The sequence below is a fragment of the Strix aluco genome, chromosome 2 (assembly GCF_031877795.1).
Source record: "Strix aluco isolate bStrAlu1 chromosome 2, bStrAlu1.hap1, whole genome shotgun sequence".
NCBI classification, from domain to species: domain Eukaryota; kingdom Metazoa; phylum Chordata; class Aves; order Strigiformes; family Strigidae; genus Strix; species Strix aluco.
In genome coordinates, this window is record NC_133932.1 from 66442663 (window position 1) to 66460376 (window position 17714).

The 17714-nt window shown below is 43.4% G+C and overlaps 1 protein-coding gene across 5 annotated transcripts in view; it reads left to right on the top strand.

Annotated features, from left to right (window-relative positions):
* NPAS2 (neuronal PAS domain protein 2) overlaps positions 1-17714 on the top strand; it is a 108315-nt gene that overhangs the window by 48622 nt on the left and 41979 nt on the right. For all 5 annotated transcript variants that reach the window (XM_074815097.1, XM_074815096.1, XM_074815099.1 and 2 more), the window contains 4 exons: positions 5055-5108; positions 10309-10457; positions 13605-13696; positions 16967-17056. In XM_074815097.1, the coding sequence (XP_074671198.1) occupies positions 5055-5108; positions 10309-10457; positions 13605-13696; positions 16967-17056 (385 nt within the window). The remainder of the gene's footprint in view (positions 1-5054; positions 5109-10308; positions 10458-13604; positions 13697-16966; positions 17057-17714) is intronic.

The following is a 17714-nucleotide window of genomic DNA, read 5'->3' on the forward strand; positions in this document are numbered from 1 at the left end:
CATGGTGGGATATCCGAGTGCTTCATCCATGTCAGAGAAACATGGAACAATGCATCTAAAATGGTCAGATGGTCACTTCTTGCCTGTCAGCCTGTGACCTTTCCTGCCACTTCCCATTTGCTATCTTTCTCTTTTCCCCCAGCAAGGCTTGGAAGGGAAATACTTTTCTTGTTAGTGCAGTTTACTTCATTTCAGAGCTCTGCCTTAGCTGAGAAGAACGGGGTACAGCTGCTAGCACCAAGCCACAGCAGTGCTCCCCAGTGTGGGCAAGTACCCATCTAACCCATGCTGTGGAGCATCCATGGGACAATGCCATTATCAAACCACAGTGTCCATCAGACCTTGTCCATCATCCCCAGGCAGGGGATCTGGCAGCAGTGCCAGTGCAGAGACCCAGTCACACTGTCTCCTATGCTAGTGGGTGGCCAGAAACTGTCCCCCCTGGCTCATGCCCAGAGCCTGTACTCCCCTTCGACGATGCCTTCTTCCTGTGGTATTGAATCCTGCTCACTATGCATTGGATGCTGTGCATGGGTGGATCTGGCTTTTAAATCCTGAACCACCGAACATACCTATGCACCTCTTTTATAACACTGAGCTCTTTGCTAACAGCCTCTTTCCTCCCCTTCAAAGAGGGAGCCAGAGAGTAGCTCTCTGTTGAGGCAGCACTCAGTATCTTGCAGAAGTAATGCTCAGCAGGGATGGGCACTGGAGGCTGAGTGAAGTGTCTGGAAGGCATGGGAGCAGCTCTACCCTGTTGCTCTTCTTCTTTCCTGTTCACAAAGATAACAGTTGTTGGGGAGGATCTCCCCAGAAGTCAGAAGGTTGTTCAAGATGTTTCTTCCCAGTGTCCCAATTTTCCATACAACCCCTGCCCATCCCCTGTCTGCGAGAGGATTGTTCTCCAAGTGCAATATCATCTTCTTTACTTAGGATAGTGGTATTGTACCAGCATCCTACGTGGTCTGAGGGTGAGATCCAAGGGAGGCCTCAGGTATACCTATAGCAGGTGGGAAGCAACACTGGGATATGGTGGGCAGCACTCCTGTCCCCAGGGTTGAGCATGCCCTACACAGGACAAGTGGCTGAATACCCCACACAGGCCTGTGTACACCTGTCTCCAGGTGGTGGAGACAGACACCCAACCATGCCAGAGAGGGAAGGGGAGGAAAAGCCCTGTCTTTCCCTCCAGCTGCACAACATAGGGCCAGAAGATCACGAGCACTGTGATTTCTCACCAGACTCCCCCAGGCACATCCCAGGACCTCTAAAAGACATTTATGCCGCTGATTTAATTCAGCTGAGTTAAACAAATATGATTAAAAATTCTTGTTAAATGTCAAGCTGATTTGTAGGAACTGAGATTAGCTGGCCACGTGGCAATTTAGTGGGAAATCAACAGCTGATTACTTACATTTGAGTGTCAGTCATTTTGCAGCATATCCTGATGAGCAGTAGGGCAGGAAGGAGAGAAACCAAACTCACCCACACAGAAGAGTAGTAGTTTAACTTGCTAAAAAACATGTTTCTAGTGCAGGATAAGGTGATCAGTGCCAGATGAATTTTACAGTGCAAGCTCTGTGTCCACTGGGAATAGAATGTATCAAAATAAACATGTGCAACCTTTCTTCTGGAGAGTCCCTGGAGCGAGCTGGCACTCTGCCTGAATTATTTCTTTCCTGCGCAACTATCCATTGTATGAATGAATGTGGGGGGGATGTTTGTGCTGTAATTCTCCATCTGATAACTAAGCCAGGGGTACACAGTTAACAGTTTTAACCAGTCTTTTGTTTCCAAAATGCCACTCTTCCCCACTTGTGGGTATGCATCTTTCTGTGTATCTGTCTGAGTACCACCCTGATGGGAGTACATGAGCTTTTTCCTCCTTATTCCAGGTGGTTCCCATCTTTTTGAGTGATAGCATCTTCACTCCTTGTTGATAATGATGATATTAATGAAGCTCCAAATGTAACTGTCACTGTTAAATACTCTATCAGCAGGAGTTACATCATGTGGTGTTGTTACCCATAGGTTTCCAAATTCTCTTTGTTAGCATGAAAGGATTATTCAAATGTTGAGAAATCCTTGTGCCACTTGTTTTTTTTATGTCGCCTCTTTGCAGGGGAACCGTGGCACAGAGCCATGGCATTTACTGCCTGCCTCTGTCACTGCAACAAGCCAGAATTGCCTCCTAAACCAGGCACTGATGGGGATGAGAGAGTAGGTTTCCAGTTTGCTATTTGGGACCCTCCCAGCTGAGGGGCTGGGAGGAAAACGTAAAGCAAGCAGGTTGCACTAAGCATATACCTAAGCTCTATGCCATGGGTTTCTGCTCCAGATGTAAGTCAGCATCTGGTGTGGCTCAGGAGAGGGATGGCAGTAGTGTTCACAGTAGTTGTATACTCTGCCATATCTATTTTATTGAGAACAATTTTAATTTCATATGGTACAAATGTACTGGCAAACACTGTTAGCAATGCTTACTATGCTCTGGAGACTTTGCTGTGTGAGCAAACAGAAGCAAAATGACAATTAGATATTGTCTAACATTAGCAACAGCACAGCAGGTCCAGAATTTCATGTCAGTCAGTGAGAAACCTTGTTTACTGGAAGCTGGCCATGAATTGCTTTACAGATCTAGCCAAATCCTTGGCAGAACAGACCAGTTAGACCTGTTGCTCTCTCATAAGGGTAGAGGCTTCCCTTGACAGTTTTGTAATTCCTTGACAGTTTATAGGGTACAGCTGTAGGAAGTCCCTTTCCATTAGGTACATTGTGCCTCTCCAAAACAGCTGGGGCTGAGCAGCACTGATACTGACTGCCCCATCCACCCCCATCCTTCCTCAGAGGCACACAGAGTTTTCATCCCCATATTGCTGCTTTCTACTGGGAATCTGTTGCAACCAGAGGAGGCCTTGGTGCAGCAGAGGAAGACCTACAGGGATTCAGAGAAAATTACTTCTTCTGCTGGTACTGCCCCATTTTGTTTGTCATACCCTAGATTCAACAAGGGTGCATGCAACAGAGCATTTTGAGCAAAGGTCTAGCAAAGAAAGACAGCAAAATCCTAAATGCTAACCCTTGTCATATTACTGATGCCTTCATTATTCTTGAATAACATAGGTGACCGTTTTGGTTGCAATATGTGAGCAAATAACAACAAAACCCCCTGAAATTTGTCACTATAATTTAGCCTGAATTATGTGAAAACACATTTGTTGGGCTAGGAGTCTGATTCTGGGACTGGGCAAATAGCCACCTAAAGTATTTGTAAAACACTGGTAAATAAAATTTAACTTCTTTCTTGTCTAAAATATGGATTGTGACATGGCTGACTTGGCTGCTTTGCAAGGCCAAATAAATATCTGAAAAAACATCTAAAAACTATATGGTATTATTTGTTATTTTGTTCAGTATAATAGAATTCAGCAACTTAAATTTGCCAGTTATTACTAAAAAAGCCACTCCCTCGGCCTTCGTATTTCCTATTTATGCTCCTCCATCAACAAGCTGAATGCCATGAAGTAGTACCTTTACCCTCCAATCAGTGACCTGTGGCTTTAATTCCTCAATACTCTTATATTTGATAAAAAATTATGGGGTAGTTTCATGTCCTTAGGTAACTGTTGAGTAATGAGACAGTGGAAAATTGCTGTAAGAGAACTAGCAACAGAAGGAGGGAATTTATCCACTGTTCTTACTATCAATAAGTTTTCACTCCTGTTTTTTCATAAAATGTTCTTTAAACAAGCAAATTTATGTGTGACTCATATGTGGAAAATACCATGGGCTTAAATAATGCCTAGCAATTAACTTCCCTCCTCCACCCCTCCAATTTTATTCATGTCTTACATGTTGAGAACTCATTAAATTAGAAACATTGATTTTTGAAAGCGAATGTTATCATTGCCTGTCATTACACCGCTGCTTTGAAAATGATGCTTTGACAATATCCAGGGTTTGTAGCGGCATTGTGCTGCTGTTTCGGAAAATATTTGTGTGGGATGCAGCAGCACGCGCCTTGTGTGCCTGACATGGGCACAAGGTGCCATGAGAGGCTGCAGCAGCACAGGGCTTCTTCCTCAGGCTGAAGCGGTTACGTCTCAAACATCGCTTTCTCATAAGGCCGCAGAGCAAAGGAGGGTGGGCAGTGAGCTGGCGACAAGTGTTTCTGAGGATCTCAGCCTTCAGCTGGGCTGCTCTCGTATTGTTCCCTTCACCTTCCCTATACAAATTTAATTAATTTACCCAGTTTACTCCCTTTTACTCTGTGGCTTTGTGAACACATCTTGGGCTCAGAGTACTTTCTCCTTATAGCTCAAACTGCTGGAGCAATTGGACTATAAACCTGATGGCAGGTGACAATATTTTGGTGAAGATTAGCAAAAAGAGTGATGGGGATGGTGCAGTCCCCACACTCGGTGCCGGCACTGCCAGGCAGGCTGTCTGTCTACGCTACAGGAGGGTTTTTTCACAGTGCGGCTTAGGTAGTGGGATTTATGAGGACACTTTGAATTTGTGGTTTAATTCAGTAAAGGTATTACTGTCTCTTTTGGCTTCAGGTCAGGGCCCACAGAGGAGGACAAAAAGCCCCCCCAGTAGGAAGCTCCACCTGAGAAGTCAGAGGCATTGGTGATGCTGGCTCTTGCACTGGGGATGTTTTTTGGGGGAATGTGGGGGTGCTGAAAATGCCTTTTCAACTCGGGTAGACCCCAGGGTTCATCCAGCCCGCAAGTTTGCAGAGAGTAACCTCCACATGAAAACAATCACCCAAGAAGTGGCTGTTTTTATACTATGCTGATGCACCATGTTGTGCCTGGGAGCCTTGATCCCTGGCTGGAACCCTTAAGGCTAGCATGACTCTCAGGAATAACATTATCCACAATGGATGTTTCCTAAAATCAAGGACTGTGGCATAAAGCACTGCTGACACATTTACCTGACCTGGATATCATCACTCTGTTATTAAAATGAAATAGAGTGACTCTCAGATTAACCTGCAAGAAGAGCTAACAAAATGACAGTTCATAATGATTCTTGTATTCTTTCAACAGAAAAAACTGCTTAGACAATCTAATGGATGAAGATGAGAAAGACAGGGCAAAGAGGTGAGAGCTTTTTCTTTTATAACTTTCTGTTTAACTTGTGATGAGCTTGATACTGTTTGTTGCTGCAGAAGCTGTTTTATCTATAATCAATTAATCAGAGAGAGCAAGAGTAAAATACAGCCAAGCACAACCTGAAAAACTGACATCTCACAGATTCCTATTATTTGCTATTCTGTAAGAAGAAAATAACACAGCAATGTTTCCTGTGGAAAATGTCAGAAAAGCTAAGGCATTGATTATTTTCTTCACATTACTGCAGAACACGAGAACTGAAGAACCAACAACCTACTCCTTCCACTATAACACATCATCTGAGCTTCCCCAGTGTATAAAAATGGGGGCTTTTTACAAAAAAACATTTTGCAAAAGAAAGATAACTTTAAAAGTGGGGTTTTTCCCTATTATTATGGTCATTTATCCAGCAATGCCTGTCTCACAGTAATGAAAACACCCAATAGTTGCTGTCAGAGCAGAGAAAGACCACAAAAAGTGCTGTGTCAGTCCTAAACTGGCACAAACCTTTATTTACATACATTCTGCACTCCACCATCAGGCCCCAGTTGGCGGGAAATTGTTGTGAACACTTTGTGGGGAGGGAAAGGGTGTGTTTCAAGGCAGAAGACCCGTGGCAATAAAACTCTTAATAACTGTCAGATCTGACTGGCATCTGCAGAAAAGCTGTTTGGAAGCATTTGAGGGTGGTTTTTTTGGATGTATTATCCATACCGCAGCCCACAGTTTAATTGCTTTAGAGGGAGCCATGGGTTGCCCACATTTTTCCCCTTGGTTCCCTCTAATGAGAGTATTTCCAGTCCAGGCACAACTAGTTGATCCAGTTTCATCTCTTTTGATTCCTTCTCCGCTTCTTTCCTCCCCGCAGCTTTTTCTCACCAATATAGGTCAGCACAGGCTGCAACCGAGCTCCACTGTTCCCCTTTGCTCCCTGCTCGGAAGGTGTGCATGCTCAGGCTGCAGAAGGCTCAGCCATCGCCACCGGGAGCAAAGCGCTGACCTAACTGCCTCCCCTCAGGCCTGTGAGGGGTGGCCCACCAAGGCCTGGTGCCCGCCAGCCCCTGGAGCCGCCCTGCTGCCGCTCCTCACGTGCCCCGGAGAGGACCGACATGGGGTACGGCTCTGCGGGCAGCTCTGCCCAGCCATCTGTCAACCAGGCAGGCACCTGGGGCCAGGAGAGGAGGTGGATTCAGGGAAGGGATGCCTCCCACCACCACACCACACAGCAAAGAGGTGGCTCTTCGGAGAGGGTGTAGCACAGCGGGAGGGGTAGCTCACACTTCCCCAGAGCCCCGGGAGCAGGGAAGGGGGGAACAGGGGAAGCGAGCCCACTGTGCATCGCCTTACAGCCTGATTATCTTCAAGATATTTGTGTGCTAATTGTTTAAAAAAAACCCAAATGCATTAAATGAATGCATATAGGACAAAAATAGGGTAACACGTATCCTCGCTATCAAGCGATTGCAATCACCATCTGGTATGGTTTTCATGCCGTTTGTTCCTGGAGGGAATTTTTGTCATACCCTGGGGCAGGCCTCTATCAAGGTGGATAAAAAAAATAACTCTGAAAATGAAAAAAGGAAATTGCTTTTTAGAAATAAATCTAAATTTGAAATTAAGTTTGAAATCATGAGAGGCTTCATGGAAGTCTGAAGTTACTACAGTATACTAAAGCCATCCAGATTCATTTAAAAGCTACAGATTTTCTTCCAAAGCTTTAAAGAGAGTCAGACTTGGGAGAAGCCGTTGGCTGAACATTGAGCTGTTGTGTCTTGAAAACTGAGGACTTTCATCTGTCCTGTGCTGCAGAGGAAACACTTTCTTTGTTTTTTTCTATTTAGTGTAAGGATCAGGTCCCTCAGTGCTGAGAAATGCGAGAGGGGATAAAAAAACCCCAGAAAATTGTTCTCTTTTCATTTGCTGTGTTAAAAGTAGGTGAGACTGGAAATTTCTGGATCTAACTCTTTGGGGATGGACCCAAGCTAGGAGCTAGGTTTCTCAGGTTAGAAGCACACACACACACCCCATTTACTATTTGCTGCAATTTATTAGTCACATACAAGTTGTATTATACAGACATGAGAACAGGATCCATCCTCTCCTAAGGAGAGGCACCTGCACTCCCAGCTCTGTGTCAAGTGTTTAGTGTTTGGCCAAGATGTATAGCTCTTCCTTCAGGACACTGGTTATTCTGAGCCCCATTCTGCATCCTCTGACTGCCTAAGGCACTACTTCACTCCAAAGACCTGAGGACTAAAATATGGATATGATGGCACCACACTTGGGAGCATCGAAGACCTTTTTGAGGTCTTCTGATCTTCTGGAGATCAAAAACCACCATTTCATTTTCAGTTCTTTGATGATAGACGAGACTTACTTTGTCTTATAGATTTATTAATTTTAAACAAAAAGCATGCTTTGTGCACTTTTTTCTTTGCTTTTCTTTTAGCTTGCTTTAATAGTAAATTATTATAAAATAATTTTTTTGCAATTCAATTGAATTCCAAATTGCAGACAAAACCAGCTTGAAGTGAACCAGAAATAAGTGCTTAATAAATAAGGACTATCACCTGCCATTTTCCACTCCAGTAAAAAGTAAATTTAAGAATCTGAATGAAGGTATGCAGTACAGTTACTTGCTTTGATGCATATATAGTGTATTCCACTGGACAGCAAAAAGAAATATGAAATTTAGTGTAAAGCCACATTTCATTATAATTCAGCAAGTTGTAATGGCTGCTAGTCAGCAAATATCAGTCTTTCTTTAAGACAATAAGCATCAAATATGTAAGAGAATGAAAATGGCTCTTTAGAACACATTTTAAATGGGTGATTTTGATTATTCTGAATTCAAGCTGTCCTGCATTGCCTTTAGCTGTATTCACTAAAAATCCAGATTTTATTCATACTGTGTCTCCTTCTTCCCTGTGGATATGCTGTAATTTTTTGGAGTAGCAAGGAGGGAGGAGAACTGGGATGAATAATTTGGAATTAAGACAGAGACTGTTTTGGCTTACTGTAAATGATATGCCCTAGCAGTGAAGTAAGCAAGGCTAGGGAATAATCTTCCAAAGGAAGTGATGAAAGCTGCATTATTTAAAACATTTACAACTGGACTGAACAAAGCATTTACAACTGTGCAGGGATAGTTTAGACGACCTAATTGTGGGGTTTTTCTCATTTTTTTCCTTTTTAAGATTTTACTGTGATCATCGATCCAGATCTTGGTAGAGTTATTTCCACTAGAGGAGTTTTTATATTTCCTTTGTGAATAAAATGTCAAGTGTTGAAAATAGATTCTTTATATTTCTATCAAGGCATCTTTAATTTTTTTGGAAAAAGCAACACTTTCCCTATAGACAGTTGGTGTTTTATTTTAATTTCAGGGCGATCAAGACCCTTTGAGCTTAAAATGAACCAAGGATGGAATTATGAGGAAGTAAAATGTTGATGTTCTTAATGTCCCCTTGAATTGTACAGAAATAGGATAAGGCTGGAGCTTTTCACATCTTGTTCTGACAGCCTTTTGCACTGTAATAAGAACAGGCTGAAATCAGTCAGGCAGTATCCACCCAATCTCTTGTGTTCAAAGCTGTAAAAGAATCAAGTGTTGGCTTCTATCCAGTGTATCTCCAAGTGTGTTCAGGGTTGAGAGCAAGACAAACAAAAATTACCCCTCTGTCAGTAGTAACATCCAGAAGCCTCTGCAGTGATTTCTCTGCTGAAAATGTTTATTGCCATCCTGGTCCTTGGAGGGGGGGATGTAGATGCTGGGCTAAATTTTGCTTTGATTTTCAGCAGTGTGCATCCAGAGCTGCTTATGAGGTACAACAGAGTTAGCTGGGACTGAGAAACTCCAAGTGAGAACCGGCCTCTTGGCTTTTCTTTCCTGTCTACATGTAACCAGATTTTTAGATCTTTACGTAATTAACAAGGCAAATCTTGTCTGCTTGAGGACCTTTCAGAAGAATAAACAAACCTTCCGGGTTATATTTATTTCTATTTTCACATGGCTACAGAAGTCTAGGTGATACCCTCCAAGTAGAATGATTATCATATTTGTGAGAACAATTTGGAAAACACTTGCTTGTGTATAGGTTGACATATAATTTTTTTAAAAATGAAGTGCACGTGCTGAAAAGATTATCAACAGCCTTAATGACAGTATTATGATGGTGCCAAAATACCCCAAATAAAATCAGGTCCTTTCTTCCTATGAGCTCTTCAAACACAGCGGCAGAAACAGTCTCTTACTGAGGGGTCTGCAAGCTAAACAGACAAGACTGGCAAAGAAAACTGCAGAGTCCCTGTTTTACACCTAAAGAGTTGGGGCACTGTGACCTTAAATGATTTGCCCAGTGGCACACAGAGATTATGGGCAAGCAGCGGACCCCTGATAGCACTTCTGCGCCCCCAGGTCCAGGAACACATCCCAGTCTAAGACCTGGTCCATGCTGGGATGAGACGTGCTGTTGTCCTCCCTTCTTTTTGCCCTTGTCACCTTGGAAAGGAGACTGAATTAGGTGGCATATGAACTAGATGGGAGCTGCAGCAACCTCTACTCAGGTCCCCGATCTTAATGGCTGGAAGTCAGATTCCTCTCTGTAAGCGAGCTTGGAGGTGGCCAGAGGACCCATGACCAAAGCAGGCAGGTCCCTCTAGGTGGACCCAGCTCTGGTCCAGTGGCTGAGCTGCAGGACTGGGGTCCCTCTCTCCTGTTAAGACTGCACAGATGGGTATGACCCATAGTTTTACCAGTCCCCACTCTTCTCCTTTATGAACGATTTTACTGTTGTCACAGTATTCCTATTTCTTCTTGCACTGAGTGCCTTCTCAGAGGCTGCATGAACTTTCAGGATCCTGTACATGCCTAGGAGATGGACAGAGCTCCTTAACCTACAGGCTTAATGCTGACCTGATAGACTTGACTGGAATGCGTAGAGGCATCACAGATGGGCATGGAGAGCCTCCATCTCCCCACTGGACTCTAAAGGGGGCCCAAAGACAAGAGCAGGCGATAGGAACGGTCGCCTCCTACTTGTCTCTGCAGCTTTGCTGGAGGCCAGTGTCAATTTTCACATACTGAAGCACACGGCCATCTAATTTCCATGTGTATTCACTGCAAAGAGGAGGTACATGATGATTTTTCCTCTTGGTCTGCTGATGCTTTTTTTTCCCCTGTCTACAGGGCTTCGCGTAACAAGTCTGAGAAGAAGAGGCGCGATCAGTTCAATGTTCTCATCAAAGAGCTCAGCTCCATGCTTCCAGGCAACACCCGCAAAATGGACAAAACTACTGTGCTGGAAAAAGTCATTGGCTTTCTGCAGAAACACAATGGTAAGATTTATTGCAGCTCTTCATGCATATTGCCAGATGGTTACTACAATATCCTGTTTCCTTCAGTGGTTATCAGAATGGCTCAAGGGGTATAAAATAAAGGTGGGTTTTTTCCTATCTCATCAAAAAAGATCATTTCCAGGCACTGTGCTGCCCAAATCCATCTCCTTGGCTGCTCTTTAGTTGAGGATGACTCTCAACCTGCTAGACAAGGGGGCAAATGTCAGGAACTGAGGGAAGGCAGACAGCAGTGCCCTGCAGCACCTGTGAAGAAGAGGGATGCTTTGAACAAGAGAGATTTGGGCCAGAGGGAAGATTCCCTTCCTTGAAATCTGCAATATTCTGAGCAGAAGAACAAAGCATTTGCCCCAGCTTCTCTGCAGAAAAATGAAGGGAAGCAATCTGTTCAGTCCCCTGCTCCTCCGTGGACTGTGTAGGGCTCCATTTTTCACAGTGAGCAGAAAACTCAGACCAGAAAAAGCCCCAATTTTTTAAGTCAGTTTCAGCAAATTGCATCCACAGATAGCTGTCATGCTTCACCCAGTTTGCACAAGCAGAAGCTACATCACATTTGAACAACATGCAATTGCAATAGTAAAGTTCAGCCTCGGAAAGCCAGGAGTTTATTTTTTTTAAATGCACACAGTAGTGACAGTTAAGTCCCTTAGACATGTGCCCTCACAGAGGGCAGAGGAGATTCCTGACCCTGCTGATCTATTCTGGTTGGTCTAGTTTCCAGTCGATGAGAGGGGCGTGCACTGCAGGCTCCGTGATGCATGGACATCCACCAGCAGTGGGCAGCTGAAACCCTTCTCCCTTATAAATCAGGGCACTGGTTTAAAATGGGGCTCTCTTGCTCTGCCTCTGTGAGGAAGAGGCTTCAGTGGGTCACCGTGGGGGACTGTCCCTGGTCCCACAAAGCAGAAAGGGCTCTCGTGAGCTGATGCACCGCCTCACCTGGGTTGCCTGTGCTCATCCAGCACCTCCCACCCATGCTCCCTGGAGAGCTCTGGGTGAAATGGAAAAGATCATAAAAACTCTTATATCATGACTCCCAACATAACGGAGTCACAAATGTCAAATTTATTGAGGAAATAATTATAGTGGTTCTGTTGTTAGAGCACAGTTTCTCCTTAGATGAATTTTTGCCACAGACAAGATGATTTCATACAGGAGGGCATGACTAGGACATCTCAAAGTTTAATAATTGTATATACCTATTAAAAAACGACAGTAATAACATTTTTTTTTTAGCTGCCCAAGGCAGAGTAAAGGAGGATGTGAATATGCTCAATTATAAAGCCAAGCAAAGAACAATCACATGAGATTTGAATAAGTGTAGATAAGTGTAGCTGATAGCCCAAATTTGCTCCAAAAGGCACTTCATTTCTGGAAGAACAACTAGGTAAAAGAAAGCTAACAGTCACATATCCTTCCACAGCAATTGGGTCAAACTGTGACTGGTTTTTGTGCACTTGCTAAAAAAAAGCGAATGTTATCTATTTTTAAACTAGATTAGTAGTCACACAATATAATACAAAGCATCAGCGTTTAAAAATGTTTATTATCAGCAGCATACTTTGCTGGATCTGGTTTATTCAATCGTATTCATTTAGTAGGCTAAACAAAGATTTAATTATAATGGAGGAGGAGGTCAATTTTCAGATTTTTATCTTCATAAACAGCATCCTCCTTTATAATCCACAAAATCTCCCAAATCTCAAGTAATTCCTCTAACAGTCACTGTTTTGTGTATATCAGCTTTTCCAAGCTATGGATCTGCTGAAAGTTTCCTATATTCTGAAACTACATAATAAAAATCAGACTGATCTTTTTCCTTAGTCTGGTTTTTAAACCTCCGTGTAAGACCATGGGGGCTGTGGAGAGCCGCCATGCTATCAGTCACAGCCCCCAGCAGTGCAGAAAGCGAGTCGAATGAGCTGGTAGAAGCAGACAGCTGCATCTCCACTAATAAAGCCTGAACGGAGGCTTTGATTTCTTTCTAGACGACGATATGCACAGGCACTGGTATAAATTTACTGTCTTTAATATCATTTAGCCATTTGCATTTCTCTGGCCAGTTTGCCTATGTGCTCCAAATAGGAGGTGTTGGGTATTACATGCTCTGGAAGTGTTAATCAGTAGGATTAATTAGGAGGCAGCACTGAAAGGAGAAGACAGGCTGCGTTCAGCATCCCCTCACTACTAGAACTGAATGAGGGAGCACTCAGACAAGCAGAGCGAGCAGTGAACAAAACCAGCTCAAGTCTCTCTAAATTATAAGATCTGTCCCCCATAACCCTGTCTGACTCAGGTAGAGCTAACGTGAGTGGCTGTTTTTGGCAGGAAATGGCCCACCACGGTACACCCAGATACCCCCAGTATGGTCGCCAGTTTCAGTGCAAAGATGTGACTTGTTACCCCGGTGTCCCTGCACCCGTCCATGGAAAGCCCTTGGGGAATGAGCATCCTCAGGCTGCTGCAGGGCCAGGCTTGGCCAACAGTGGTGCAAAAACCCCCTGGTGTCTCACACAGCAGGGTGGTCCTCACAGGCTGACAGTGCAGAAGACCCTCCACTCTGAGCAGGATTTGGGACGAGATGCCAGTACTCCGGTGTGAGGCTGGAGCAAATGCTCATGTTTCATTCGCAGTTTGGAGAACGGAGCAATAACTCTGATGTGTGGGGTCACAGCCCTTTGGAGCTCCTCTGAAGGAGTTTTTTTGCTGCTCCAAATTTGGCATACAAGCTGTAGGCTGAACCCTAGCTCTCTGGCATTCCAATTTTGAAGCTGTAAATTGTAAATATCAATTTGACACATGCTAATCCTTTCCTTGATTTTAATTTCATGCAAAGTGGTTTTATCTTTTGATCAATACCTAAGTAATTCTGATTGAGGCCAATGGCTATGTGAATACAGGCTCCCACTAAAGTCAGTTCAAATTGAGCTGAGTTAAAAATGAGGAAAACATTTCAGGATCAGGCCCAGTTTAGATAGCTGTTACTGTCTCTGTATGCAAAACCCATGCTTGAAAACTGCATTCTTTGAATATAAAGATGATTTCTATCTTTTAATAGCAACTCATATATAGTCTTGCAAGATACAAATTTCTTTGAATTTAAAACATTGAAATGTTTTATTTGTCTAGAAGTCTCAGCACAGACGGAGATTTCTGAAATTCAGCAGGACTGGAAGCCTTCATTTCTCAGCAACGAAGAATTCACCCAGCTGATGTTAGAGGTGAACATGCATATATACCTTTCCTAATTTTGTCTAGCAGTCATGGAAATGCCCATGCATCTAGAATAAAATGTCATCTGCAGTTCCAAAAGAGGAGGTTTCAGGTACTGCTGTCTTTGACCATCAAACAGAGCTGTCACTGGGGTGAGGGATTAGAGTCCCCATATGTGTTGCTTTTCACTCTCGATGGTGCCATTGCACCATGCTGCCGCAGCCTGCAAAGCTGCACAGGGACTCTTAAGAAATGCAATCCAGGGGAGAGATTCAAATCACAGATTACATTTTATTTTTACAAACAGAGGTGAGGAAAAGGACACGCAGCAGTTTTTCTCCAGTTCTTGGAAGGCATTATTATTACCTAATATTTATGCAAGACTGGCACCTAAAAAGCAAGTGTCACGTCCCTCTAGTGCTAGGTGCTGTACAAGCAGATAAAACCTGACAGCTTCTCTTGGTTTGATACAGTTAATACTTCCACTCTAATGATTTTCAAGGCCCTTATCAAACACTTTTTATTCTAACAGGGAGCAGGGTTATTTTGCAATGATAGTTTTTAAATTACCTTTAAATTATACCATAGGTGCTTTTAACGCTAGCTGGGATTTGAAGGGAGGTGACTCAATGGCATTTATGTACGTTCGAGATGAAATGCAAATGAGCTGCTAAAATGTATTTTCCTCTCTCAGTAACAGCTAGAACCTTCTTTATTAAGGATCTTCTCCCATACTAAGCATGTGGAAGTTGCATGGCCATGCAGTGTCCTTTGAGAACAAGCTTCTCCTCCTCCCACAAATGATGTGAATGTGGGGTGCGATCCAGGCTCTGGCTGAGGGCAGGGAGGGATGCTGGGGAGCAGCTTGACCCAGCAAGGGGTGGCACGAAGCCAGGGCAAGTTGCTGGCCCCCAGGGTCTGGCAGTCCCTCGACCATTGCAGTTTGTTGTGAAGAGACTCCCCTGGTCCAGTGTTATGAGATGCTTTGCTCCCATTGTGCTGACAACCACCCATTCCCATCTCAGTGCACAGGAACATAACATACATAACTCCAGTCTGCACTGAAATATTTCCCTCAGATAGCAATAAATTGGCAGTTGTCTTGACTGGCTGAGCCTTTGTTGATTCTACTTGTATGCCACACAATTTTAGATTAAAACAATTGCTTTTAGTTTCCCAGCTTATAAATCACCTTCTTGCTACTGTGATTTTCCACGCCCTTCAAGATAACACTGAGATTTGGGATGTCCTGTTGAGCCAGCTGTTCATCATTCTCTGCTTTTTTGCCTTTCTACTAATCTTATTTTATTAACATTTGGACAAGACTGCTTGAAGTTTTTCCTGTCCTGTTGTTAAAAGATGGGGAGTGTTTTTTCAAGCCCTGATTTAAAAGAATCAGAACATAATTGACTGCAGTAATACATCAGCTTTCCTGAAAATGGCCTTTTCTTACCCCATTGAAAAGGCTGTCATCAAATTACATAAGAGTAGGCATTAGGCTCTGTTCATCTAGGACTGTTGCAGTAGTGAAATCTTTGAAGAGGGCTATGCCCTCTTAATGTTGGAAGGACCAGTTGCAAGTAAATAAAAATCGAATTATGTATGCATACATTAACTTGATTTTACCACAGAATTCTGATGTGAGTCACTTTGTATAATTTGCATTGGATATGAAATAAAGACTTGATTTAAAAAAAACCCAACAACCTTCACCATAGTAACATGCACAATCCAGCTGTCTTTTAAAACCACTGCTCTCTTCTATGGGTTAACAGCTATCATGCTTTTTTAGAAAACAGCTTGAATGTACTACACTAAAGAAAAACATATTCTCTGCACTTAGATTAACAAAATCAAACTAACTACAGCAGCTGGAGGGTTTTCAGAGATGCTAAATGCACGCTTTTCTACTGGGGTATAAGTTATTGACCTGCTTTTCAAAGGATTGTAGCACCAGCAGATTCCCATTGACTTAAATAGTTGTGGGTGCTCTGCATTCTCTGGAAAAAGGAACATATGTTTGTGTCTTTATTCAAGGCTTTGTGTTTTCCTCTTTTTTTGAAAAACAATTAGCATTTTCCAGTGCTCTCAGAATTCTTTCCCGTATTTAAGTCAGCGGGGGTGGGGGGAAAGGATGCACTGCGACTCACAGGACCAACCGCTAGTCTGGCTTGGAGGCATGCCTGGGTTTGCAGTAAAGTTTTGCAATGCCGTGGCACCCTGATCAGGCTGTTTGCAGTACACCTGTCTCCGGAACAGGTGTTGCTTCTGGAGTACAGTTGAACTCTGCTCTGATTCAGTCGTGCTTGCAGTGCCCATACTGCTCAAATACTGCAGGCAACACTGACTCCAGATCACCAGTGAACTGACAGAAGGGACCCAGACCTGCTCCACTTGAAGGCATTGGGAGCTTCACCAGCGACTCCTTAATTACAATAGGAGGGTTTTAATATAGTCTCTGAACACTTACTTTTGAGTCTTAATTTTGGGAGGGGTTCTACTCACAGTAGGTTGCTTTAGATCTAGAAATCTACTTAGATTTAAATTTGAACAACATTTAGCTCAAAACTTTGCATCTTAGACTAAAGAAGAAACTGATTTTGAAGGTGAAATCGCTCCTGTTCAGAGGATGGGAATAAGGTTGACATTCCCCTTCAGTCCTAGGAGTGAAGGAATTTACCGCAAGGTGGGACTGAAGGAAGAAATTGCAGAAGGGTGAATTTCTCTTGGAATGAGTAATCTAATATCATGACCTTTAAAGTAAATCACTCAATTAAAACTCAGGCTAAGGATTATTTGATCATTTGCATTGCTTTTACTTACATGAAAGCCCAGTAATATACAACGTTACATTAATACAAACTGAGATTTATGGGGTTTGCAGAGAAGTACCATTTTGAGATAGGACCGCATCCTTTCATCGTCCTTTGATATTTACACAGAGCTCAAATGTTCATTTTAATAACTTCCAAGGGATCCAGTCTTAGTCATTTTGCATTATTAAAATGTGTGATTAATTTAAAAACTGAGACATGAAATGTTCCTGTGAGCCCTTTGTTGCTTCAATAGTAGGTCTTACTAGACTACAAAGAGTGTTGTAAAAGTTAAATCAGACTGTAAAATCAGAGAATTACTGTTCTGCAACTTGAGATAACGTTCCTACAACTCAATAACAATATGGTGCTGAAGTCAAACTATTTTGATCAACAGACGATGAGACGTCCTGTTCACACCACTTGTTCCTATTAAAGCGCTCTCCACTTGTCTGTTTTCCTTAGGCATTAGATGGATTCATTATAGCAGTAACCACAGGTGGAAGCATCATTTATGTGTCTGACAGCATCACACCTCTTCTAGGGCATTTACCGGTGAGTAATTCTGTCATTGGCTTTTCTACTACACATTGCAGGATCAGGCCCTGCGTTTTTAGAAACAGGTGTAAAAAGCAGGGGCAGGGAGGGAAGGGTGTGTGTGTTCTCCTGAAAATGCAGTGAGGGGTTTTGTCCCTGCGTTATGCTGGCAGCTGCTGTTGATCAGCTCTGTTCTCTCTCCACCTGATTCATACCCTTCAGGTTTTTGTTGCTATGAGGCACTTCAGCTTGAATGGAAAAAGCTCTGCGGGAATACTCTGGCCAGGGGAGGGACAGGGTGACCTGGCTGATCTTTTCCATCTCTGATTTCTAAGCTAGCAGAGAATAGCACCAGTGCCACTGGCAGCCCATCGAGGAACTTGTTAAGGGCCTTATTCTGCTCCCAGGGAGGTAAAGGACAAAAACCCCATTGAATTCAGAATTAGCCGGGGGCTGCTGCCGAGCTGTCCCTGCAGCTCAGCTGTGCTTTCCCAAGAGGAGCACACCCCACTCCTGGGAAGTGCTGGTGGACCCGATGTTCGGTGCTCAGATTCAGCACATAGGGCCTGTTTTATCTCTGGGCTGCTGGGTCTTGCTGTGGGAGACACTCGTCTGTGTGCTCACTTGGGCTGGAGGAACAGGGGAGAGGGACCACTCTGAACCCTGCTCCTGTTGC